At 37.0% G+C, this 26,828-nt stretch overlaps 1 protein-coding gene across 9 annotated transcripts in view; it reads left to right on the forward strand.

Annotated features, from left to right (window-relative positions):
• The window catches only part of MINPP1 (multiple inositol-polyphosphate phosphatase 1), a 164,459-nt gene that overhangs the window by 69,621 nt on the left and 68,010 nt on the right, over positions 1-26,828 (forward strand). For 2 of the 9 annotated variants that reach the window (XR_005057029.2, XM_037002544.2), the window contains one exon: positions 8,416-14,616. The exons of 6 other annotated variants lie outside the window; for them this stretch is intronic. Coding sequence is in view for 1 of the 3 variants with exons in the window: in XM_037002544.2 (XP_036858439.1) it covers positions 8,416-8,419 (4 nt within the window). In the remaining 2 variants the exon portion in view is untranslated. One more of the 9 variants, XR_012133245.1, reaches the window with a different exon arrangement.

The raw sequence follows: 26,828 nt of genomic DNA on the forward strand, positions 1-26,828 counted from the left end.
ACAACATTCATATTTGTGCTGGTGAGGAAAACAAATGCCATTGGATGATGCTTGATTAACAGTTACAAAATCAAGGAGGTAAAAGAGCACACTGTGAATGGATGCTGAATTTCCACCTTGTGGGAGATCTTTTAGGTAGAAAACAGATGAAAACAATGAATAAATAAACAGATGAAAAATATGCTATTCAGAAAAATTAGTTTGTTTTTTCTTATACTTCCTTCTCAAGCTTATTCTCCAAATCACTGGCTCAATTTTCTTCCCTGTCACTGTGACTGATTCTGTGATTGTATTATAATTCTTTTTATAAGTTCCATTATCTCATACAGCTTCTGATGTCTGACTCCATCACAACCAGCTCCTTTTTCATTTGTTTGTTGTCTTATTCATATTTCATCTTTTATTTCATGAGATCCATATCTTCCTAAATCTTACTGAGAGTTCGAAGCCCAGTGTTTTCTAAAATTAATATGATTTCCTGTAGAAATCTTTTCCAAACAGGTGCTCTTCTGAAAACCTCAAGTGCCAGATTCACTATCATTTATGTTATATAATGTTTCATTGGCTTCCCCCATTGCCTTGAAAATATTGATTATCCTTGAAAAAGGAGAGCTATATTCAGCTCTGGTGAATGCCTGTAATCATGGGGAAATTGTCAGTGTTAGAATCCTTCATTTGCATTTTAGGCTGGAGGACTAGATATGCAAACCTATTGCAGTTTTCTGTTAGCTTGATGAATTATTTTTATTCTGACTCTTTACACTTTGAGGAATAGATATTCTGGCCCTTATGAGATGGGGCTTCTGATCTTCAAAACTGATCCCCCCCATGCCCTGGGGAGATTAATCTCTAGCAGTCTATGGTTCTGTCCATATAACCCCTCCCCACTTTCCCCACTTGGAGTTCCTCTATTCTATCTCTAGGCTCCTCATCCCAGATCTTGGTACATAGACGATCTTCCTGACATTTAGCAGATGGCTGAACAGCATTTCTAGTTTCTAATGCCATTGTAAGTTTTCATTTCCTCTCTTTGGGTTTGTGAGTGTTCTAATAGGGAGTAGGAGATGGGTAACCAGTGTTGCATGGTTTCTGCCCTCTAGGGTTTGGTTGAGAATCAGTGAAGATTTTTCTGCTTTCAGAAACTTTCTTCCCTTTCTGATTTGCCTATACTCCTGAATATGAGTTGACTGTAGTCTCTTCCCTGTGCTACAGCTATGCTGGTTTCTCCCCTTCCTCTCTGACATACCACCCTCATTCCTCACCCTTTTCACAGCAGTTTCACAAATTGCACTCCTGTAAAGCTGATTCCAAGATGGAGATTAGGCTGCAGGGGCCTTCTAGAGAGAGCTGGAGGTCAGCAACTGTGGAAGGGATCCAGAGAAGCAGGATTAGACAGAGGTCGTACTGAGATTAGGTGGAAGATAGTCCCAGGAAGTCCTCAGGCATCCCTGCCAGGAAGTGTGGAGCTCAAATGGCCATTGAGATAACACATGTTGAGGCAAAGGGTTAGGATTTTATGTCCTTAAATGATTATCTTTGAATGTGGGCTGCCCTTGGAGGATGCATGACCTTGCGTAAGGCAGTTTAAATAGGGTTGGCATTGGAAGACTCCCAGCATCAGAGGGAATAAATCCTTTATTCATGAAGGGGAACCTGGGTGGTGTGGCGCAGTGTCTACCTCAGGCAGGTGTTAGATGAGACAGCCCAATACTTGTCTGTTGAGTCTTAAGGAACTGAGTTGAAACAACATGGAGCGCCAGCTTTCACTGGGTTGATTAAGGTTCAAGGGCAAGATTATAAACCTTGCAGACTGAGTAGAGTAAGATGAAAACCAGATGGTCTTAGATTTAGAACCAGAATTGTTTTAGAGTACTTCAAGGCAAAAATATTTTTTAATTAATTTTTTTGTTGAGGTATAATTGACATAAAACATTATATTAGCCTCAGGTGTGTACAACATAATGATTCAATATTTATATATGTTGCAAAATGGTCACTACAATAAGTCTACTTAACATCTGTCACTTTTCATAATTACAAAAAAACTTATTTTTTCTTGTGAAGGTCTTGTAAAGGTCTACTCTCCTAGCAACTTTCAAATAGCAATACAATATTATAAATGATGTAGAATATTTATAAATTAATAGTAATATTTAATAAATTAATGTTAAATATTAATTAAAATTTAAAGCTATTTGCCTATATTACTACAACTACATATATTTATACTATTTACTAAAAACACTTTTTTATGGCAATTGGTGAGGAAACTACAGATTAGCATTTGATAAATACAATCCTCCAATAGTAAGTGGTTAAATCTGAGGAGTTGCCTTCTTTGAGAGGAGACAAGAAATACTCTTAGATTTGCAAGAGAATTTATGCTGTCTCTTTAGTGTCCCTATGTGTTACGGAAAAGCCTGAGAGTAAAATGGTCACAAAGCTTAAGTGCTTATGGATGAGATTTTTGTTCATTCAAATCTGAAGTAAATCCCCCATTTCTGTCCTGTCACCCCAAGTCAGCAAGGCCACATTAATAGAAACTATGATTTAGTTACTTGGTATATGCTTCCTTAGAAAACAATGCCCGGTGATCATAGCAATTCACAGCAGAATCACCAACCCCTGTGCCTGCAGAGGAATGGCACTGCCCATAAGGTGGGGCAGGAGCTCCAGCTATGGCAGTCAGCCCTCCTCAGCTTCAGTTCCTCACCATCTCTGTGTGGGGATTTGGGTCCAGTGCCACCAAATAGTTTGATTTTTCAAGAGAAACTAGAAATCCAGATTTCTGTGTGTGTGAAATTTCCAGATTTTTTAATGTGGAAAATTAATTCAGACTTAAAAAAAAACACTATGAGAGCCAAACTAATGTTCTCAGGTGAAGTCAGGCCTGTGGGCTGCCAGATTGTGGCCTCTGAGTTACATCTTACAGCTGAATCCTTTTTGGTGAGGGTAGTGAGTTAATATTACAAACAGGGCTATGCTGTAGTTTATGTGACAGCTTTTCCTTCAGAAACTTTGTTACAACCTTAAACATAACCTTCAAACCCCAGGAGATTTTAGACAGCCACACCCAAGAATATGACTAATATTAAGATCATAACTATATATTCCTTTATTTTTGCCAATAGTCCAGGTCAGTAAAGAAACATTAAGGCTTCTGACCAAAGGCCATTATAAAACTTTTAGAAACCAAAAATCGGTGCTTTTTGCTCTTCAAAGTCAGTAGTGACACGGACACATATTATTTCATATTACTAGTATCTCCTGTTTCTACTGAGAATAACACATCTCTGTTCTTGGGAATTACTCTTCTTCTTCCTCATTCCAGTCATGTGGTTCCACTGGGAACTGCCATGCTTTTATCTTACCTGTTGATTGCTGTGGTGCTGAGTGCCTGATTCAGGGCTCCCTGAGAAAGTCAGGCCCTCTCTGGTGACAAGCTGGCAGCAGCCATGTGGAAGAAGTCAGTCTGCAGTGAGAGAGAAAGCAGCCCGGCTCACCTACAGAGGGAGGGAGAGCCAGTGATGGGAAGAGAGGGGCAGTCTTGGCCACATTTGTGATCCTGGCTCTACTTGTTTCCAAGGCATCCCTGTACTTCCTTTAGTCTAACTATTCATGAAAAGGTGCCCAATAGTATTAGTCACTAGGGAAATGCGGATGAAACCACAGTGATGCACCACTACACCAACCCTAAGATGGTCATAATCAAAGACAGACAAGAACAAGTACAGGTGAGGGTGTCCAGAAATGGGAACCCTTGTCTCATTGGTGGGATTGTAAATGGTGTGGGCACTTTGGAAAGCAGTTTGGAAGTACCTCCAAAAGTTAAACATAGAGTCACCATATTACCCCGCAGTGCCACTCCTAGGTCCTGCCTTGGGCGTGGTTTGGCTTTGTACCAGGGCCTCCTCATCTGGTTCTGCATGTGGGTCATTGCACAAGGGCAGGAAACAAACAGGGTGGGTAACAGCTGCGATTAGTTTGGTCTCTGCCCCCAAAACCTCTGTCAGAGAGGACACCCTTTTCTAATTTGCACAAAGGTGCCATGTAGCCTAGTGACAGCCCTGGATAAAGGAAATAATAAAGCAAGAGACAAGTGGTGACAGACACCAAAGAAGAGGGTGGTCACCAAGGGGTGGGACAGTTAAGGAAGTTTTCCTGAAAAAAGTGAGATGAATTGGCTCTTGAATAAAGAGTGTTGATTTCAACACGTAAACATGTAGGTTGGCAGGGGAGGAGGCCAGGCGGGTGGTGAGGACATTTGAGATGCTGAGAGAAGTGCTAAAGTTAAATGAGTAAGCAGGAGCCATGGGGCAGAGTTTGAGAAAAGCAAGTGGCCAGTTCATCCACTTAGTAAATATTTACTGAGCAACCGTTTAGTTCCTGAGCTAAGCACTGGGACCTAAATATCACTAAGACACAGCTTCTGACCGTAAGGGCCGAAAATTGCATAGGAGAGACCAGTAGTTAAACCAAGGTGAGAGAAATGCTGATGGGGGCATGTTTAAAAGCCTCAAGGTTCTCTATAAACAGAGAAGGAGTGATTTCTGTAGGGAAGAGTTTTCATTCTCCAGATGATTAGGAGATAATCCTGGGTGGTGAGTAAAACAGGAAAGAAATGGGATGGGAAGTTATATAAGAAGTTACATTTTCCTATGTAAATAAAATAGATTAGGACATTCTCTGCTTTGACATCTCATAGATGTTTGACCTTGAAAATAGGCTCTCTGATGCTGATTTATTTTATGGCTATCTAATTATCTCTAAGCTATTGTTCAGATCAGGCTAGATATGAAAACACTGTATAAATGACAAATCTCATATCATTTTGTGCTTTAATTTTGTGTCCTCAAATTAAAATGTCAGAGAATTCTTCTCATTATTCCAATGAAAGACAGGAGAGTAAAGCTAATTTCATACTCACTTGATACAGAGTAGCTAAATGGGACTCAAATTCATTCTTGGAGACAGGGTTGTATGCAGCCCTGTGGAGAAGCCCTCATGGTGGCAAGGAACTAATATCTCCAGCCAACAATCAATGAGAACCTGAGGCTTGCCAAGCACATGAGCGAGCTTAGAAATAGAACTTCCCCCAGTCAAGCATTAAGATGACTGCAGTGCCAGCAGACTTCTTGACTGGAAGTCTGTGAAAGACTGAGCCAAAGGCATCCGGCTAAGCCATGCCCAGATTTCTGACACAGTGTCAGAAGTGATGAGAAAACAAAAGGTTTATAAGTTGTTAAGGTTTGGAGTTGTGTGTTATGAAGCAATAGGTAACTAATACACCAGGCAAATAGGTGAATGGATATGCAAGAAGGATGGATCTTGCAGAAGTCCTAACAGGCCAAAATGATTAAAGATAACATCTTCCCAGAATACTGAGGGTTCTGCATTAATGGGATGGGCCATGAACCACTTGATTCCACAGACATGAACTTAAGGTTCACAGATGTTAAGCAACTTATGAACTAAAGTTCACAGATGTTAAACCACTAGACTTCACACATTTATACCATGTGTGAATCTAGTAGGAAACAGGATCAAGAAGGTGGAAGCAATTGGTATTTTTTGTCATTTTGTTTTCCAGTAATGCTCTTGTGGCCCAGACAGGGAAGTGGAGAAATAAATAGTATCTCTGTGCAGGGCTGGGAAATGGCAAACTCAAGATGTTGAAAGTCAGGGGAGTGAGGGATCTAGCAAGGTAGTGAATTTTTTCTTTTCATTACTTACATTCTGGAAGGTTCCAAAAATAAATTTTAGCATTATGGAAATGTATGAGCATTTAATTCAGCATGGAAGGCAAGTGAAGCAAAAATGTGGTGATGACTCTGAAGGATGAAAATGGTTAAGATGCTTTGGGATATATGTGCTAAAAACCCATCCAATCTAACTTTAGCCAAAAGGGTGATTTCTTACTCAAGTATATAAGAAGTCCAGGAGTGCATCTGGGCTTCAGGCAAGGCTGAATCCAGGGCTCTGACAATGCCTCTAGAGCCATGTCTTTTTTCTCTTGGCTTTTTCTTTCTTTTTTTTTTTTTTTTAATTCTTTCCTCTTTAGTCCTGCCTTTTATTGTATTGACTAAATTTTCTTTTTTCCATTTCCTTCTACTACTTTATATGTGTGTGCATGTGTATGTATAAATGGTTACTTTTAAATATTTAAACACATAACTAAATTTAGACTTGGTTGAAAGTCTAAATTTGATCAGTATCTCTATTCTCTAAACAAAAAGGATAAGATATGCAGCTTACTTCTACTTCTCTCCATACTTTCCCTCCCAACTCCCCTGCTACTTATCTCTGAAATTCTTGTTTCAGCTTGTTTTTAAACACAATTTTTAAAACATTATTCATTTTGGCTTGCTTATATATTTTTAATGGTTTATTTGTTCACTGTGACTTCTTGCATTCTTCCTTCAGATTGACTTTTTTCTCTCACTGAAGTACAACACAATATAGTTCTTTCAGAGAGAATCTTTGGATAATAAACTTTCTAAGTTTTCTTCTCTTTTATCTCCTTGAGCTGCATCTGGGAGATAGGCTTTGACCTTCTACTTTACTCATTCACTTTTCAGCAGTAAAGAAGCTGCTATGAAGCTCATCTCTTAAATATTTTCTAGCAATAACTGTTTTTCATTTTAGCAGTTCTAGTTGATTCTAGTTCTAACATGTTTTAGTTTCAAACTTTCTCCTGTTTTGTGGCTTTTGTTCCCACCTAAATGTATTTCTTTGAGAATTTTGAGATTATCTTCACTGGGGAGCTCATCCCTCTACTCCAGTTTTCATAGATACTGAACAATTAAAGTTTGTTTATGGGTAGATTAAATTGAACTAATGTCCCAAGAGCTAGATGCTTCTGAGGGAGATAGAATTGAGAATATTCCCGTCCTCTCTTTCTACTTTGTATTTTCTCAAAGGATAGCACATGAGGATGAAATAGAGAGGTTTCTTAAATGCTTTTGACCCACTTGGAAGTAGTTATAAGAAATCATGTTCCTCCAGAGAAGAACCAGGAAGTCATTTTCCTTTTCTCCCCATCAAACCTTGATATAAAGTCCAAAGAACACATAGAACTATGTATCAAAAATTTGCAGATGAAATTTTATCACAAGGCAGACTAATATAACAAACATATGAAATCACAATGGCCAGGACTCTTGACATCCAGAAGTTGACAGTCTGAAGCTTTAACAGGGACACAAACCAGTTACATGAAGTGGAGTAAACTCTGTCTTTAACACTTGAAATCTGAGATCAATAATCAGGTAAAGTTGTAATTTGGATTTGGAAGAGATTTAGTTTTTCCCCTTTAATAAACTAAGTTTGAAACCTGAGCTTTGCTGGGAGGGCTGAGTAATTCAAGTTTCTTAGGGCTATACTGAAAAACCTTGAGTTTTGCTTGATTGTTGGTCAATATGGCACAAAACAAAACACTAAACACCTGGCTCTGATTAGGTGGCAGGGAATTAGACCTGCTAACATGAAGGCATCCCATTACAGCCAATTTCACAAAAATAAAATGAACCATTGCTCATTTCGATTATTTTGTCATTGCTAATTATATTTCTCATTTCTCCTTGTGTCCCCAAGAGGTATTTTACGCTGTAAACTTTGTTTTTCTCATGATTTGATTTGTTCTTTCTTCAGAGATAGGATATCTTGAAATATTCACTGCCAAATTAGAATTTTGTCTGACAATCTGGAAATACTATGGAATAAGATGGAAAACCACTGAACTGTTGGTAGGAGTATCCTAGATTATGTACTGTTTGAGTAATTTACCTCTTGCATCACTTTAAAAGAGTAATACATTTTGCTAGCAATAAATTGGCAGAGTTAAGTAACAGCCTTAAGTAGTTTTTGTTTTTATTCCGATGTGTCTTTTGAAAGAATTGTTCTGTCAAGATGTCATGGCAGAGAAAATAAATTCATCAAGGAGCCTGGAGTTTGCTTTGCATTATAACCAGAGCCACTATCAAAATATGTTTGTTCACTGGAAAACCTGTTTTACAAGTGGATATTCATTGTGTTTTGGAGAAGGCTTTTGTGCCAAATGAATCAACAAAAACATTTTCTAGATCCTGCTGGAGCCACAATTTAAAGTTACTAATGATATTTCAAATATATTTTGTTAGAAAATTCCTTGTGCAGTAAAAATGATGGATATATGTTAAATATATTTATGTTTTTTCATTTATTTAAGTCAACCACTGTGCTATACAAACCATGGGCCTATGCACCAGATTAGAACACAGCTTTTCAAAAAATTATTTTGGAGCCTGAGAAAATCAAACATACCTATTATCTAAATCCCCTTGTTATATATTATAGATTGGCTAGAAATGGTCAGTCACTTTTAGAGTTTTCTCTAATTCTGAATGTGTAATAGTTATCATTATTACCATTTTACAGATGAGTATACCAAGGAACAGAGAAGTTGAGTGACTTTTTCCAAGGCCAGTAAGTAGAAGACCTGGAATTCAAACACATGTTACCTAGATGTTCTTCCCAGAGTGTGACCCTACTGAAAGGAAGGACATTTGATCTAGAGGCCAACTAGCTGGCTCTGTGGGGAGGTGGGTACAGCCTTGCCCTGAGCTTTGTGACCACTCATAAAACATAAGGCACTTCCTGCAGAACAGCTAGTGGGCTGGTGTGCCATCAAAGGGACAAGCTTTCCTCTCAGTTTTTGGATCTTGTATGAAAGCGTTCACAGCAGGGTTTCAGGAACAGAGGGTTGTGGCCAGCACATTGCTCATGCATTTTCTTTAAACCAGTAGCAACCTGGCAACTGTATTTTTCAAGTCTGGCTAGACAGATCATTCTCTTTTGCTTTGTCACATTCAAGGGAGTATCCTGCTCCTTCACAGACTCAGTGCTTTGTAACAGACTACATTTTTAGAATGTTCTGGATAATGAGGTCAGGCAAACATTTGAAGAGACAGATCACAGACTACAGGGACACCACTGTCTTTTTCCAGGGCAAGCTGAGAGAAGAAATTGGATGCTGAACCAGACAAGGTCTGTGGTACCAGCTGAATTAGTAAAGCATGCCAATGCCTGGCTAGCAGTCAGGGACATGATTGAAGAAATAACTGTAATATTATTGTTCTCAGAGGATGTATTTTTAGTACAGAGTATATAAGGTATGACCCCCTTCTCTGGAATAACACAGAATGGAAATTTGCTTAGTACCAAGTTGCTACCATATGATGAAGAATTAAAGTGAGTTAAAATTCACAAATTGTATATATATATAACTTTGCAGAGAATTTTCCAGTATAGAGGCTAAGATTTGTTAATCATATACAAATTACCTCGATATTTTTAATATAAGCCAAAATTTAATATGTCGGTACCTTTTGCTGATTTCTTAAACAGTTTCCCTAAGGTTTTTTTCCTGTCATCGAAGAAGGCATCAAAGCAGTGGTCTCTAACTTTGTTGGTTGTGTCCCCATCAATATAAGCCCTTGTGCAGTAATCTCCAATATTCTAATTTGATGTATTGATAAATTATATCTCTTTACTGGTGCATTCATATTTTTGTACTATGTAAAACAGGCCAGAATCAAATTCTAAAGGATGAAATAAATATTAAGCTATCTTCTTTTTTCTTTTTTAATTTGAAAGCCTAATTGGTTTTATTCAAAAATCCATGAATTGGGCAGCATCCCACCTAGCAAGTAGAAAGGAGCTCTTAGGAGCTGTACAAAATGTTAGACTTTTATAGGCAGATGGGGACAGAAAAGGAAGTTTCTAACGAAGAATGGATTGTTTTAGTCAAAGTCACCTTCCTTTGGGGGAGGAATCGCTATAAACGTATATACAGATGTTTATAGCGATTCCTCTGCTGAGCAGGTAATTCTGAATTAACTGGATAAAGGTCACATTCCTGGGAAAGGCTGAAACTGCAATTAGATTAGATTTTAAGTCTTAATTGCTGATGTTGGACTTAGTACAAGTGACTCCATTTTGGCACTGTTGTCTTTTTTTCTTTAACAGCTCCGCTTTAGATCAGACCCTTAGCTTAATGTGAAAAAAATTTGAGGCATTTGCACCACTCTCACCTACTGCCCTGTAGTTCTAGCAGCTTTTTTGATCATTCTGTGGTATTCAGAAGTCATGACATTTTTTTCTTAATCTCTGATTTTCACAGGCACACTTCAGATTCACAGTTCTGAAGTGAGTCATTCTCTTTGTTCCTATTCTGATGTTCCAGTCTTAGGGAGATTATTTACTCCATGGTTAGTGGCTGTATCATGCATTTAGAGTTTTTGACAAAATACAATGCCCCAGGGATAGTACTATAACTATTTTAAACAGGATAATTCCCAATGTTTGGAGTGTACTGCAGAACCATGGTCCCCAAGACCCAAACTAATCAAAATCAAGTAAGTCAAAGACCCTATGGAAGGAGTCACCTTTTTAAGCCAAGTGGTTTGCTCAGTGATCTTATGTAATCAAGTTTCAACTTACTCAGAAATGTTAATCCAGGTGCAACAGGTGGTGTGGCCACAGAGAGTGTTGAACACCTCCTTACTCTGCTGAAATATATGCAAGGGGTATCCCACTATGAGGAAGAAATTTGGCCAGATTGTTGTTAGGCAGCTATGGCTTTAGCAGCAGATTTCCGCAACATTTTCAAGAGTGAAGTTCCAGTTTATAGCCTCATTATGTTTTCTTATAACTGAGGAGCTAGGGCCTTACCAAAGGAAGCAAATCCTGAATCATGAGTGGCTCCTGATAATTCCCATTTGAATTTGTGGCTCAGGACTAAAAAAGTGACAGCCATGGCCAGTAAAATTTCAAGAGTCTAAAGACCACACAGGCTGTTTTATTCTGGGCACTCTTACCTCATGTCCCTTCCTTTGCATAGAGCCTAGATGCAAAGTTCCTCAAGTTTGGGGTTGCTAACCGGACACACGGAATGGGCCAGGGGGTTGCTACCATCATGTGAAGATCAGAGTTTTTGATGACAAGTCCAGCAGTCTGAAAGGCTACCTCCCTTAACAATATCCTTGGATATACGGTTACAGAATTATTTTTCTAGGCCAATGCCAGAGTAAAGGAAAGAAAGCAAAGAAGAAAGCGTTTTTATATTTACTAAAAATAGGAAGTTTTAATTCAGTATCTTGGTTGGAAGTAGTCCACCTCAATGTCAGCTACTTCTCTTCCTCCTGAGTTTGATTCAGAGGTCTCCAGCATGTGCACAGAACCAGGTGGTAGATGGAGACTTCTTTAGTGTTGAGATGTATATACCCAAGGTTCAAGTCCCCAAAGTTTGGCTGCCACGTGGACAGTGAGGAGGATGTACTGTAGTCCATTCCAAGGAGATTTAAGGACATTCTTTGTCCTTAATGATTCAAAACCAGAAGAGTGGGAGAAAACTGGAAATGTTAGTTTGGAGAATCTTAGCCAGGTATTTGAAGAAATAGAAGAATTCAGGGTTGAACTCAGTTTACAGGTATGTAACAAAATGACAAAGACAATTAACAGGATTAAAATACAGTATCTACAAAGGTGCTAACATAATTTTTCTTTCTACAATTATGCCCTTTTTTTTTTTACCAAAGATAATCACAGTAAAACTAATTTGTTTGCATTAAACTTGGCCTGATTATTTACATTAAGTGTAGCAAGAATAGTAATTGGCCATATAAACTCTTTTCAAGAGTGCTTTGCTGAAATTTCTTATAAGGAATCTCAGATTGAACTCTGAAAAGCCTCTGGGGCCAAGAGCCAAGGCAAGTTTCAGGCATTTCCTTAAGGATATCTGGTCGTATCTGAGTTTCTCTCTACATCTATCTCTCAAATATGACATTCTAGTCAAAGCCTCGGTAATATAGCCGGTATATACAAATGTGTCCTGTTACAGGGAGAACAGATTTTTACTGAATTTAGGCAAATGAATAACTATGTTGTCATGAAAACAATACTGAAGAGTTTCCATATCCTGAAAGGACCAGGTAGGAAGAAAAAGTAAATATTTCATTTTGGTTTACAAAGGTATACTTTACAAAATTTATATAAGCTATAGTAAGATAAAAAGGAAAAAAATTCCTTAAAGATAGAAAAATACATTAAGGAACCAAAAACATTTCAAACTAAAAGTCATAAAAATTGTAATCATCCTCATGAGTTCATTCAGTCCCATGTTCTTAATTCTTGTTCTGCTTGAATCCGGTTTTCTCTTTAGTTCTGGAAATTCTTACCCTGTTCAGTTCTATGATCCTAAAGTTATCAGAAACCTATATTGTAGAGTACTTCCTATGAGTCTCCTTGAAGATGAAGCACTTTTGCAGGACACTTTTGTAAGACTTTGGAGTAAAGCAAGAACTCTCAGTAAATTAAAAAGACTTAAAAATGTCCATTGTAAAGTATCTCATAACAGTTCATCAGAATGGAATTGTCAAGGAAACTTGATTATTTCTTTGGCATTAAAGGGTTCACTGAAATTATGATAATAACATTGCCAGAACATACCAGACGTTAGGTAGAAATTTCATGCAATTTCTGAAATATTTATACACCTATACAGATACAGCATAAAGAAGGCTTAGTATTACTTCTTATTTGATAATGCTTCTCATGTAATTTAACACATCAAGTTAGCCTAATTAGCTTAATATTTCCTTTTTTTTTAATAAGGAAAGAGAACAAATCTTTTGAGGTATTCCAGGGACTCTGGTAAATCACAAAGTTAGTTTGAGATAAAAAAAAAACTTCATTTAGGCCCAAAGCAGTTTACAGATTTAGCACAATCCCTATCAAAATATCAATGACATTTTTCAATGAACTAGAGCAAATAATCCTAAAATTCATATGGAACCACAGAAGACCCCAAATAGCCAAAGTATTGCTGAGAAAGAAGAACAATGCTGGTGATATTATGCTCCCTGACCTCAAGTTATACTACAAAGCTACAGTAATCAACACAGTTTGGTACTGGCACAAGACCAGACTCATAGGTCAATGGAACAGAATAGAGAGTCCAGGTATAAACCTATGCATATATGGTCAATTAATATACAATAAAGGAGCCATAAATATACAATAGGAAAAAGAAAGTCTCTTCAATAACTGGTGTTGGCAAGACTGGACAGCTACCTGCAAGAGAATGAAACTGGATTACTATCTAACTCCATACACAGAAGTAAATTTGAAATGGATGAAAGCTCTAAATATAAGACTCAAAACCATAAAACTCTTAGAAGAAAACATAGGCAAAATTCTCTTGAACATAAGCACGAGAAATTTTTTTCTGGACATTTCCCCTCAGGCAAGGGAAACAAAATAAAAAATGAACAAGTGGGACTACATCAAACTAAGAAGCTTCTGTATAGCAAAGGGCACCATCAGCAGAACAAAAAGGCAACCTACAGTATGGGAGAACATATTGGTAAATGATTTATCCAAGAAGGGGTTAACATCCAAAATATATAAAGAACTTGTATGACTCAACACCAAAAAAGTAAATATAATTAAAAAATGTGTGAAGGACCTGAACAGACATTTCTCTAAAAAAATACAGATGGCCAATAGGCACATGAAAAGATACTCCACATTGCTAATCACCAGGGAAATGCAAATCAAAACCACAATGAGATATCACCCCACACCAGTCAGAATGGCCACTGTACAAAAGACAAGAAATAACAAGTATTGGTAAGGATGTGGAGAAATGGGGACCCTCCTACACTGTTGGTGGGAATGTCAATTGGTGCAGCCTCTGTGGAAAGTAGTATGGAGATTCCTTAAAAAACTAAAAATAGAAATACCATAAGACCCAGTAATTCCACTTCCAGGAATTTACCCAAAGAAAACAAAATCCCTCATTCAAAATGATAAATGCACCTCTATGTTTCTTGCCACATTACTTAAAATAGCCAAGACACGGAAGTAACCAAAGTGTTCATCAATAGATAAATGGATAAAGAAGATGTACATATACCCAATGTACTATTCAGTCATTAAAAGAAGAAATCCTGCCATTTGCAACAACATGGGTGGACCTAGAGGGTATTATGCTAAGTGAAATAAGTCAAGCAGAGAAAGATAAATACCATATGATTTCAGTTATTTGTGGAATCTAAAAATAAAACAGAATGAACAAAATAGCAGTACATTCATAGACACTGAGAAGTGACCGGTGGTTACCATGGAAGAGGGATTGGGGTGGGTGTGTGGAGAGGGTGAGGGAGATAAAGGGGCACAAAAATCTCAGTCAGAATTTAAATTGGTCATGGAGATGGTAGTACAGCATGGAGAATATATACAATGATTAACATCTTCCTGTGTTGACAGATAGCAACTGCACTAGTGGGGGTGAGGGTTTAATAATATGGGGTAACTATTGAACCACTGTGTTGTATATTGAAACCAGTGTAAGACTGTTTATTAACGATACTTCAATTAAAAGAAAAAACACTTCATTTAGAATATGATTTTCAGAAAGTTTGGTAAAATTATCAAAAGTTTTTAAAACACTTGATCAAATAGGATCATAGGTCACTATAAAACAATACTTAGTTATCTGTTTAACCAAAGTGACAATTAAAAACTTTACAGGCAAATAAGGAAGGTTACATAGTTCTGAGCAAAGCTTTGTGCTTTTATTATCAGGAGTACTAGGTTTAAGTCATCAAAAATCTGATGAAGACAGCAAACAGTGGAAATTATTTTGATTAGAAGATCACTTAAAGGGGTAAGTTTGTTTATATTCTCTTATGACAAGTGGACCAAGAATCCAAGAAACCTTCTCAGCAGATAAAAGAAAACTGAGGTTTAGTTTTACACAAATACACTATTGATATTAAAGCTTTTCAAAAACTTTAAATTCATTTAGCTTGACCATACATAAAATACTCCCTAAGGTTTCTTTTCACAAACCTACAACCTTTTTACATTCAGATTTATTCCTGTTTTTCTTCTTTAAACGAACAGCCTCACTTTAAGACGAAACTATTTATTTTCCCTCAACAGAAAATATCTCCATTCCTCATACTTTTACTGAAAACACACATCCTACTTTCTTTGCACATGGAAATGTTTCCCTTATTATTTATAGTAGCTTACATGTATGTTAGAATTTTTAACACTTAGAAAGCTTAATTTTTAGTGAAAATAAGGAAGGAAACAATTGTGAGAAACGCGCTCACTGGTCTAAACTTAACAAGTGGATAAGCAAATAAAGAGAACAGCGGAGAGAGGCTTTAATGATGATCTTGCAAGATTGGGTGTCCCGTGAGCAGGCACTCTCAGGGAGATTACAGCAAGCAATTTATTCCTTAGCACACAAGTCCCTCCCCTGGTTCCTCACTGGTCGAGTACTACAGGGTTCATTCCTGGACGTTGCCTAAGATAGTTATATCTATATTAGGCTTTCTTGACATTTGTCTAATTTTATTGGCTAGGTCAAAACTTTTTTGCATTTTCTGAAGTGACGCACAGCCTGCTCTTTCTCAATCTCCCTCTGCCGCTCAGCCAGAGTGACTCCCTGGTACGTGTTCTGACGTGTATGCTTCTTGTTAATACCCTTTTGTTTAAGCATTAATTCCTCTGGGAATAAATCACATTTAGTTTTATGCCATTTCTAACACTGTGAACTGCTATCTTAGCATTCTATAGATTGGCAAATTTATGAATATAGATATTAGACAAAATCAGCCATCATCTCAAGCTCTTTTCTTGCTGATAAATTTTGTGAGAAAACATGAACTTATTTGACCTTTAGTAAACCTACACTGAATAAAATCATTATATTCACTGCTGGTAACTAATTCCATGACTGTTTTAATTAAGGCAACAAACTTAACTAGCTTTAATACTGAATATTTTCCCAGATTTTTTTTTCACTACAAATAACTACTTTATTAGCAGCCTCACCCTGAATCTACTTATTTAAAGAACTTCTGAAATGCATGAGGTTCCAGAACTATCTTGAGCTGCTGTTAGCAGTAAAAAAATAAGCAAGTAGATGGTGAAGGGCTGGCAGCCCATTAGGCCTGCTCAGTACCCCTTAACTAAAAATAAATTCTTCCATAAGATAATTTAGGCATACAGACTTAAAAAACCTGCTTCCAACTGACAGTTACTGGCAGAGAAAAAGAACCTGTGAAGAGACACATTCCATTTGCTACATAGCTCAGACATTTTTTTTTAACATTATTCAGACAGTAAGTGAACCTGAAATTCATCTGGATTGTTTCTATTATATTTCTGAGAATTTAATTATATAAGCACGTAATTTTCTTTACATGATTTAAATAGAGCTCTTTTACAAATTGTGCCAATATAATCCAGAGGTAGAAAATACCACACAACTATAATACATATATGTAGATACACATGAACATATACAAGGATATAAACAGAGGCCTGATAGCTTCCGTTCTAAAATTTTAACCATGCAACAGGTTACTTGTGGAGAAGACACTTAAGATTTGGTTGGTTTTGTTGCTTAAGTTTAAAATAATCTTTCCCCCTTTTTTCTTCTGAAAAGAATTGCCTCCCTAAAGTTAGTATTTTAAAGAGAAGATCTAAATAATAATTCCTGGAGAGACCAGGTAGAACATTTACGTTTCAAAGGCACAGGAACAAGCCTTTTAGATAGGGGAGGTTTGGGAATTGGTAAAAAGGGTTGGCGGACTTTGAGTTATTTCTGGAGCCAATTGCTGGTCCTATAAAAGCTGGAGTTGTAAAACAAGGACAGCTGTTTTTAATTCCTCAGAAAATTAGGTTGCTGCCTAACGAGTATCAAAGGACTGACATACCCATCCACCTATGTTGGAATGTCATTCTTTCCCTCTGGGTACATACATTTCGCTTAAGAAAGAAGGCCTGAACAAACTTACCAGGCTCTGAATATCAGCCTCCAGCCTGGCCAGCCTCTAACTGCAGAGCTACTTAAAAATTTTAGTATCTAGTCAGTTTTCATCCAGGAAAAATGGCCAATATTTCTGGCAATATTATACAACTCAATGGACCCTAGAGTTATCCTCAAAGAAGGTACAAAAGATATCATCTTCATAAAATCTAGAAGCCATTCCTAAAGATCAATAACCAATGACCTGGATTTGGAAAGAAAGAGACAATATGACTACAGCTCTAAGATCACCCTTTGACCCAGAAGTGAAAGATAACTGAAGACGATCACCTGTAGCCTCAGGTGGCCTCATTTCAAAAGGTAAATGCTTAATACTCTCTTCAGAGTGAAAAAGCAATCCAAACAGAGGATTACTAGAATGAGCATCCATATAAAGAAGGGTAGAGGGAGTCAGTCTTACAGTCTTTTTGTTTCAGGTACCTTTTATATCTTTAATTTTTCCTTATACTTGCAATGATTCTTCAGTGAAACTGTTTTGGAATTTTGAAAACTGTTGGAGACTTCTGTATGCCAATTAAAATAGGTATCCCCATCCTGTTTGTTTAATTTAGGAACCTTTACTTTCAAGTGCCTCTCTTAAATGAATGATCTTATTTAATTAGAACATTCCCCATAATGTAATTCTAGGTTATTTTTAGCAAGAAATTGCCACTTTTGTAGATACTTATAGCTTCTAGGACCACATTTCTTCAAATAAACACCTGTGCCAGAAAGTGGTGTGCTCAATTCTTTAGAATTTAAGGCTCCCTTTTAGCTAAGCCTTTGGGTCTCTCAGAGCCAAACCAGTAACTAAAAGGGACGGGCTGCTGGGTTGGGAATTGTTTGATGTTTCACAGTGTACCTTGTTGCATAGAAATTATATTGAGGTTGGTGGGTGACCAAGTGCCAATCTAACCCATTCCATGACCAATTTATACTAACATGGGAGTCTTTGGATTAAGTGGTGAGTGCTCTACCAACTTTTAATGCTTGACCCCTACCCACCAGTTTTTGCAGCTTTTTTTGACTTACAAGATTTCCATTGGCAGTTAGCCTTTGTCTGCACAAAACAAGATGAACAAAAACGTGCACAAAACAATGTGAAAAAAAAATGTTCCTGTGTCCTGGCCAAGAGAATAGCCTGTGTGCACCACCAGCAATTCCCTTGGAACACTGAACTGGAAAAAGGATTGAACTAGAAAGCCCCAACAATTGGGGTCTGTAAACTGGGGGCTCCTCATGGATAGGGAACTATGCACTTCCACTAAAAGTTCCCATGTGGACTTTTGGACAGAATTAAGGCCTGAAGGTTTTCCACTAAAGAACCTGGGCATTGCAGTCTGAAAGCTAGGGGCTTGGCACCAAGCAGAATTGTCTGCCAGCTCAAGCTGACCTGCTCTGTATTGGAAAGCCAATTGGATTGGGAGCTTAATGCAAAGAGAGCAGAGCTTAGAATCAAGAGAAACTCACCTATGGCCCTCAGAAATGGCAAGAAAGACAGAGAATTTATGAAGGGGGTTAATGGGTACCATGCCTGTGTTCGTTATTGTCCCCAAATGCCATCAGAAGTTTGCTTTGAATCCCACCACTACCACCAAATCTGTTAAAAAACCAAGTTCAACCAAGTAAATTGACTTTATTCAAGATTCATGTATCAGGCAGCGTCCCATCTAGCAAGTAGAAAGGAGCTCCCAAGATTAAACTATCTTAAAAGTACTTGAAAATTATGTTTTATTTAGCAGTACAAAAACCACTGCTTTTGCTAATGAGAACATGATTAAATACACTTCTTTCTTTTTTATAAAAACACGGTATGTGACTCTGACATAGAATACAAAATTTTGGACTAGTGCAGTTTATTACAATACTTGTCCTCTTTCAATATTTTTTATGAATTGAGATATAATTCACATACCATAAAATTCAACCCTTTAAAATATACAATACAGTGATTTTTAGTATATTCACAGAGTTGTACAACTATCACCACTATCTAATTTAAGAATATTTTCATCATCTCCAAAAGAAACTCAATAGTTATTCACAACCACTGCCTACACCCTCCTTCCCCTAACCCTTGGCAACCACTAATCTATTTTTTGTTTCTGTAGATTTGTCTATTCTGGACATTTCACATAAACAGAATCATACAGTATTTGCCTTTTTGTGCCTGGCTTCTTTCACTTAGCATAATGTTCTCAAGCTTCATCCAATATCATAGCATGTATCAGTACTTTATTCCTTTTTGATGGGCAAATAATATTTTACTGTATGACTGCACCACCTTCATCACCTGATGGACATTTGGGTTGCTTCCATTTTTTGGCTATTATAAATAATGCTGCTATCAACATTTGTTTACAAGCTTTTGTGTGGACATTTGTTTCAATTTCTCATGTGCGTATGCCTAAGAGTGGATTTGCCAAGTCATATGCTAACTCTATGTTTAACCATTTGAGGAAATGTCAGACTTCCAAAGTGGTTGCACCATTTTACAATCCTGTCAGCAGTATTATAAGACTTCTAATTTCTCCACACCCTCACCAACACTTCTTATTATCTCTTTTTATCATAGTCATCTTAGTGGGTGTGAGGGGCATCTCATTGTAGTTTTGATTACTAATGTTGCTGAGCATCTATTCATGTGCCTATTGGTTATTTGCATATCTTCTTTGGAGGAATATATATTCAAATCCTTTGCCATTTTTAAATTGAATTATTTGTCTTTTTATTGTTGAGTAATAAGAGTTGTCTATATATTCTGGACACTAGATGCTTATCAGATATACGATTTGCAAATTATTTTTCATCCTCTGGGGTATCTTTTCACTTTCTGATAGTGGCCTTTTAAGCATAAAAGATTTTATTTTGAGGAAGTCAGTTTATTATTTTTCTTTGGTTACTTGTGCTTTTGAAGTCCCATCTAAAAATCATTGCATGAGTAGGTCATAAAGCTTTAACCTATATTTACCCCTTTTATAGGTCTTTGATCCATTTTGAGTTAATTTTTGTATATGGTATGTGATAGGATTTCAACTTCATTTTTTGAATGTAGATAGCCAATCGTCCCACCACATTTGTTGAAAATATTATTCTTGCTCCTGTTGAATTGTCATGGTACCCTGGTCAAAAACCAACTGGCCATAAATGTATGGGTTTATTTTTGGACTCTCAATTTTATTCCATTACTCCATATGTCTCAATACTTGGTTTTTAAGTTTTGTGACAACTGAAAAGATACATCACATAGATTCTTAGATCAAATGAAGAAAAAATGCATCATTGGCTCCTTTTACTAATCAAGAATCATGCAAATATTTGGTGAAGGATCTAGCTAGTGAATTTCCATCTTTTCTGATGTCTGAGTTATTCTTGCAAACAAATAGTAAGATACTGGATTTTTTTCTTCCTTTTTAACACATAGATAAAGAATTCACTAAAACTCTTCATTTAGAAGATTTTTAACACAAGTTAGAAAATTCTTTTTCTGTGTCTTGAAAAAAAGAACAAATATTAGAGTTCTTAAAGGTGTTTTTACACTTTTGTAAATTTAGCAATAAAAGCTGTGGGATAATGAAAACACTTTTGAAGATTCATTTACAAAATGATCTTCCATAGCTCAAGTTTATTATCTTGCTGTTTAAAGAGGGCTTAATTTTTCTCTGAAAAGCTTGTAGTAGAAAGTGTAAGAAATGTCAGCTCTTCAATTTCATTGTTATTCACTGTGGTTACATTACTAGTATTTCTTTACACAAATGTTTTCAGCTACATGTCTACTTTGACAGTCTGTTAGTTAAAACCACAGAACAATCTGTTGGGTTTTTTCCCTTTTATTCTATTAGTTTCTTCATATACTTTTTTTTCCTTCTTTCTACATTTTTAAGGGTAATTCTGATATTCTGACCCTCCTATGTTAGATGTTATTAATTTCTTAGCCTTCTTTTTTCCTAAGGTGTTTAAATTTTCCTCTAAGAACTGCTTTAGTTGCATCTACAAGTTAGGATAGCATTTTATTATCATTCACTTTCCAGAACTTTCTAAGGTCCATATGATTTCTATGTTGATCTGTAAGCTATTTAATAGTATGAATTAAAAATTCCAAATATATGGGTGTCTTTATTTTTTGTTTTTTGTCATTTTTTTTAGTCAGATGCCTTGTTTTCAGAAAAAGTGATCTGCATACTACCGATTCTTGAACTTTGTTGAGTCATGTTCCATAGCTTAGTACCTGGTGGGTTTTGTAAATCTTTGCCCACAGTTAGTGAAACTGCATAGTCTGAGGGCACAGTTTCCACATAAGACTGCCCTCATTTCTGACACCAACTGCAACTTTCAGGGGTCCCACAAATCACCCTCAGGTTCAATAATTTGCCAAAAGGACTCACTGAAAGCTCTTATGATTATGGTTTATTACAAACAAAGGTTACAGATTAAAAGCAGTCAAAGGAAGAAATATAGGGCAGAGTTTGAGGGGGAGGACCACCGATGCAAGCTCTCTCCTCTCCTGTGTAGTTAGGACATGTTACCCTCCTGGCATCAATGTGTGACTGTGTGCATGGAGTATCGCCAAACGGATAAACTTATCTAAGAAAGGCTCAGTGTCAAAGGTTTTTAAATTTTTTGCATTTAATTTTTTAAAAAGCTTAAGGTGTCAACATGGTTATTTAATAATTGTTGAGATTTTTTATTGGTGCTTTTTTATGTAGACATGATTGATTGATTATCCACATGGTTGAATCCATCTCCAGGTCAACCTACGCTGTGTGACTAAAGCCCTCACTCTACAGGTTACGTGAAGCAACACGAGTAAAGCTAAGGAGTTAAGTCTTGGAATATTCTCATATCTGGAAACCTCTGTTTAGCCAACTGAATCTGGCCCAAGTTTTCCTGGCTCAGGTTCCACTTTCCCCAATGGGTAAAAAGTCTCTTGAATTATAAACTCTTCTCAGTTTGAAGGCAGAACTCTCCTGTAGGCCTGACCAATAAAGAAACTGGATCTTTGTCAGGAAAGCCAGTACCTGTCAAATTCTTCTTAGCGTTCCAGCGACTCAAAATGTATCATTAAAAAGATGATACTTTCACCCTTGGCCCTTTCTCTGACCCTCAGTTTGAATGATTCTCTCTTCTTGTTGTTTCATAAAACTTTGTCACTGGGGTAGAGAAATTATCAAAGTCTGTTTTTTCTTCTTGGCTGCTTATTATTCGTAACTAGACCATGAACTCCTAACTTATTTATTTCTGTATCCCCAGTACAGCCTAATCCAGAGCAAAAACTACTGTATTGAATGAACTGGAGCTTTGAATTGCACAAGACTGGCAGGAATAAGAAAAAGACACATAAATTTTATCTATACCCAGTCACTGGTGTTTCTATAAGAATTTGGACCCTAAGATAACACAGGGTGTAATCAAATGGGTGATGCAACTTAGAGAAAAATTTTGGAAGAAACAGAGAACAGATTGTGCCAATTCTTAAACCCCAACTCATAATTCCTGCAATTCAACTCTCTTTTAAAAAAGTATTTTTTACAGCTAGAAAAAATATATAGACTCATTTTAACTTGCTTTCCACAAAAGGAGACACTGAGATTTATTATGTTTGTTAAAGCATACTTCCCTTATACTACAATCACTTCTTATATATTAAAGGGTAACTTTTTTTTTTTAGAGTTTTTACTTAGGAATTTAGAAGATACTGATTAAATCATGAATGTCTGAACACATACTCAGTTTGAAGATATCATTATTATAATACATTTGATTCTTAAATTTTTACAATGCCAATGCCATAGGATTTCACTTGCATGCAGTGCTTTCCACAGGGAAGTAGGTGCATATGCCACAATGTAGATAGAACAACTCCCAAAGAGAACTTTTGGAGTCTTAAGTGTGCAACATTAAGTTTTTTTATTGTAGTATAAGTGCCTGACATTAAAGTTTTGATTGTCAAGGCATCCATTTAGAAGACATCCATCACAAATAAACATATTTTCAACTTTATGACACAAGTAAAGCAACTCTATAGGAAACCAGGTCATCCGACCCATCAGGTTCCCCATTTAGAAAGCCCTGGGTGACCTAGATAACTGACCACTTGAGTGACTTCACTTTTTCTTTCCTGCACCTTAATTCCTGCCCTTACGCTTTAGATCGCCAATAAAGAATAAACCCATGAAATTCTAGAAACTCCACCCTCAAAACCTAATGAAGACAGAGTTCCAGGTCCATTCTCCCTCCCTCTTTCTCTACCTGAGTTGCTGTGCGGCTGTTGGGGATGTGTGCACCCTCCAGTTCTTGAGGCATAAGTCTTCTTCCCTGATGACTTTGTTGCATTCCTGCAATCGTAAGAGCTATAAGGGCTAGTCCAGCTACAACACTGACCCCAGTGGCGGTGAGAAGATTGTGGGCAGGACTCTCTATGAGGATATATGGCCTGGGTGAGTGCCTCAGGAGTTCTAGGTGAGAATATCACTATCAATAGGCTGACAGCCACACAATTAAATTTTAACTTTGGAGGCTCCCAGGTACTAGAAGAAACAAGTACAAATGTTTTTGTAGAAAATGTGCCATCAAGTAGAGACAGCAGAAACAACAAATGATAAAAACAGTGACATCAAGACTTCATATATTAGAATCATTGGATAAAATATTTAATATGTTGACAGAAATAGAAGAGATGGCAGAAGAACAAGACGTGAAAATGACCAGGCTGTTTTGAAAAGTAATCAAATGGAACTTCTAAAACTGAAAAATATAAAAATTGAAATAAACAGCAAAGCAAAATTAGTGCTGAAACAAAGACCACCCATGGAAAACAGGCCATTCATTCAGATTTTGCCATAGCAGGGGAGTCAGCTGTCCTTGCTTGAGTTTGGCAGACACGTCAAGGCAGGCAGGGGAGTGGAATAGCATAATAGTGAGAAAAAGGGAAGGCTCCAAGAGTCCTCTGATTGGAGGCTGTTGGCATGGGGAATCTAGAGACAGGCTAACTAGAAGAGGCTATTTTATGTGACTGGTCTGGGGAGCATATTCAGTCTACTCTGGTCCTTAGAGCAAAAATAGGAAATCTGGCAGTTATCAACCAGGTCTCGACTGTTCTGGACCGACAGCTTCAGAGCTCGTGGTTTGGCTTCCTGAGCTTCTCATATGGGTCAGAGTTGTATTATGATGAATGGTTTGGCCACTGTCTTAGTATATTCAGTCTCTTTCTTGTGAGAAATGATGAGCTAGAAGATTGATCTGATAAAGTATTCAGATTGCAGCCCAGAGAGACAAAGGAAGCATGTAGAAAAGAAAGGTTGAGATGTGGAGGATAGCATGGAAGGGCCAATTTATGTCTTATCAGATTTCTAGAATGAAATAAAGGAGAGAATGAGGGACAGGAAATGTTCAAAGAAATAAAGCTTGAAACTCTCAGAAATCATGACTTGCTCAGATTTAAATTGTTCAATAAGTCCCAAGCAGCAGATAAAGGAGGATAAATATAAATAAGCATTGCCTATAGTAGTTATAAATTAATGTATCACTTTAGGAATAAAGATAGTAAGAGAAGAATAAAAGTCTGGGTAACAATATGTGACCTAGAGGTGGCTATTTTGAGTCAGACCTCCTAAGATACTTTTTAAAAAGAAATGTGTTCATTAAATATATACTTCAAGTATGTACGTTAAACTCCAAGGGAACCACCAAAATAATAAAGTCAAATGTATATGCTCCAAACTGATAAAGGGTAGAAAAATGAAATGAGGAAAAAAGTCTTTAATCAATTTAAAGGAAGACAAGAAAAGAGAAGGAAAACATGAAAAAAAGCAAGGCAAATAGCATAGAACATATGCAAATAATAAGAGGTTAAAAATAAGCCCAAATATATCAGTAATCGTGTAAAAGGTCAATAGCATTAACTTTTCAGTTAAATATCATGAACTCTTAAAGTGTATAGAAAAGTTAAGTCCAGATATTTGCTGTTTTCAAAAGACATATATAAAAAAACAATGGAACAGAGAAGGGTAGAAAGTAAAAGAATGGATAAAAACAATGAAGCAAATACTAAGAGAAAGCTGATGTAGCTATGTAAGTAGCAGTCAAACAGGATAAAATTTTTAAATGTTGCCAGTAAATTATCACTTAATGATAAAAGGCTTATTCACCTAAAGAATGTAATAATCCTACATGTATTGGACCTAATAACATAAATACAGCATCAAAATGTATTAGGTAAAGATTGGAAAAAAATTTTTTAAATGCATCCTTCATTGCCTTTGTTGCATCCATTTCCAGGAAGTGTGTTACATCAGTATTCAAAACAGTGGTCATGCCCCCTCCTCATTTACCAGCCAAGGTAAATGTAACTTTTCTGACAAGGAGTTTGGATGCCTTCCAACTCCCAGGGCTGAGCACATCTCTATGGAAATCCTTTTCCTTTCTAAACGAGATGGTCTTTTCCAATACAAAAATGCATTTTTCATTCTTGCCCTAACTCACCTTGCCTCATTACTCCCTACAGGTCCACGTCTTCCAGCAAAGAGGTTGAGTAAACCATTTCTGGCCTGTCACACTCATCTTCTCCCCACACCCACACTGGATTACTTCCCCTGTCTCCTTACTTGCACACCTTTGATCATGTGCTTGCCCACACCTGGAATTCCCTCTCTATTACTCTCCTTCCTCTCCTGTCACCCAAAGAAAGAGGAGCACCAGTTTAATCATGGGGTTGAGTTAAAGTACCACCTTTTTGAAAGCATACTTTTGTGGCTATTTATTTTCAGAAGGGCCTAAGAAAAAAAGCAGTTATTCCACATGTCATATAATGTAGAGACTGTCATATAATTTAGTGTAAAGGAGGTAGTTTGGTAGAGTGGTTAACAGTACCAGTTCTGGAGCTAAGCTGTCTGGATTTGAATCCTGTGCCTGCCCTTCTCTAGCAGTGTGGCTTCAGGGGAGCTATTCAATGTCTTTATGACTCAGTTTCCTCACCTGTAGGATGTCGAGCTTTACCAGTATGCATGCTCCAGACTGGCAGATAGAAGTTGAAAGGGACACAGCTTTGGACCCAGCCACCAGCTCATCTTGGTAGCAGTGTATTTAGAAAGAAAAAGAAGGGCACAAATTATACATGGAAGGATGTAGGGGAAGCTGGGAATAAAATAAAATACCACCTTTCCAAGAAATGTTTTGAAACTTCCTGTGGGTAGAACTATCAGGGCCATATACTCACTTTTATGGGCCCTATGCATTTTGGGCCCATCGGCCTCCTCCTGTCATGAGGGCAATTTTCATGAGCCCTAAACTTTTCATTTTTTTGGTATGAGAAAAGAAAGTGAAACATTCTCTTCAATCCTAAATTCACTTTTTTCTTCTGGTTTTAAAAGGAATGAAAATAGTTTGGCCTCCAAAATTATTATGGGGTTCTAGGAATTATGCATAATGAATAGTCAGCCCTTAAACTGTCATATAATGTAGCATAAAGGAAGTAGTTTGGTAGAGTGGTTAACAGTACCAGCTCTGGAGCTAAGCTGTCTGAATATGAATCCTGTGCCTGCCCTTCTCTAGCAGTGTGGCTTCAGGGGAGCCATTCAATGTCTTTGTGACTCAGTTTCCTCACCTGTAAAATAGGAATAATATTATTGCCTAGTTTATTGGGTTGTGGCTAAGGTTAAATGGATGAATATGTGTTACTATTATCATTATTAATTATTGCCAATGTTAGGTGCTTAATCAATATATATTGAATGAAACAGAATATTCTTCCTATGCTAGGATATTATTTTCAGCAACATTAAGCCACCTGAAAAGAAGGACTTTAAATCTGGACATAATTATTTCTATTTTTGAGAAAGAGGAAAAAAAATCCAAAACCCTCTCGGAGATGAGGCAAACCCTTGATAATATGTGATATATCTTTTTCTACACATTATTGAAATCACAAATGCTTTCAGCTGGAGGTATTTAAGAGGCCATCTAA

The sequence above is a fragment of the Manis javanica genome, chromosome 7 (genome assembly GCF_040802235.1).
Source record: "Manis javanica isolate MJ-LG chromosome 7, MJ_LKY, whole genome shotgun sequence".
Lineage (NCBI taxonomy): Eukaryota > Metazoa > Chordata > Mammalia > Pholidota > Manidae > Manis > Manis javanica.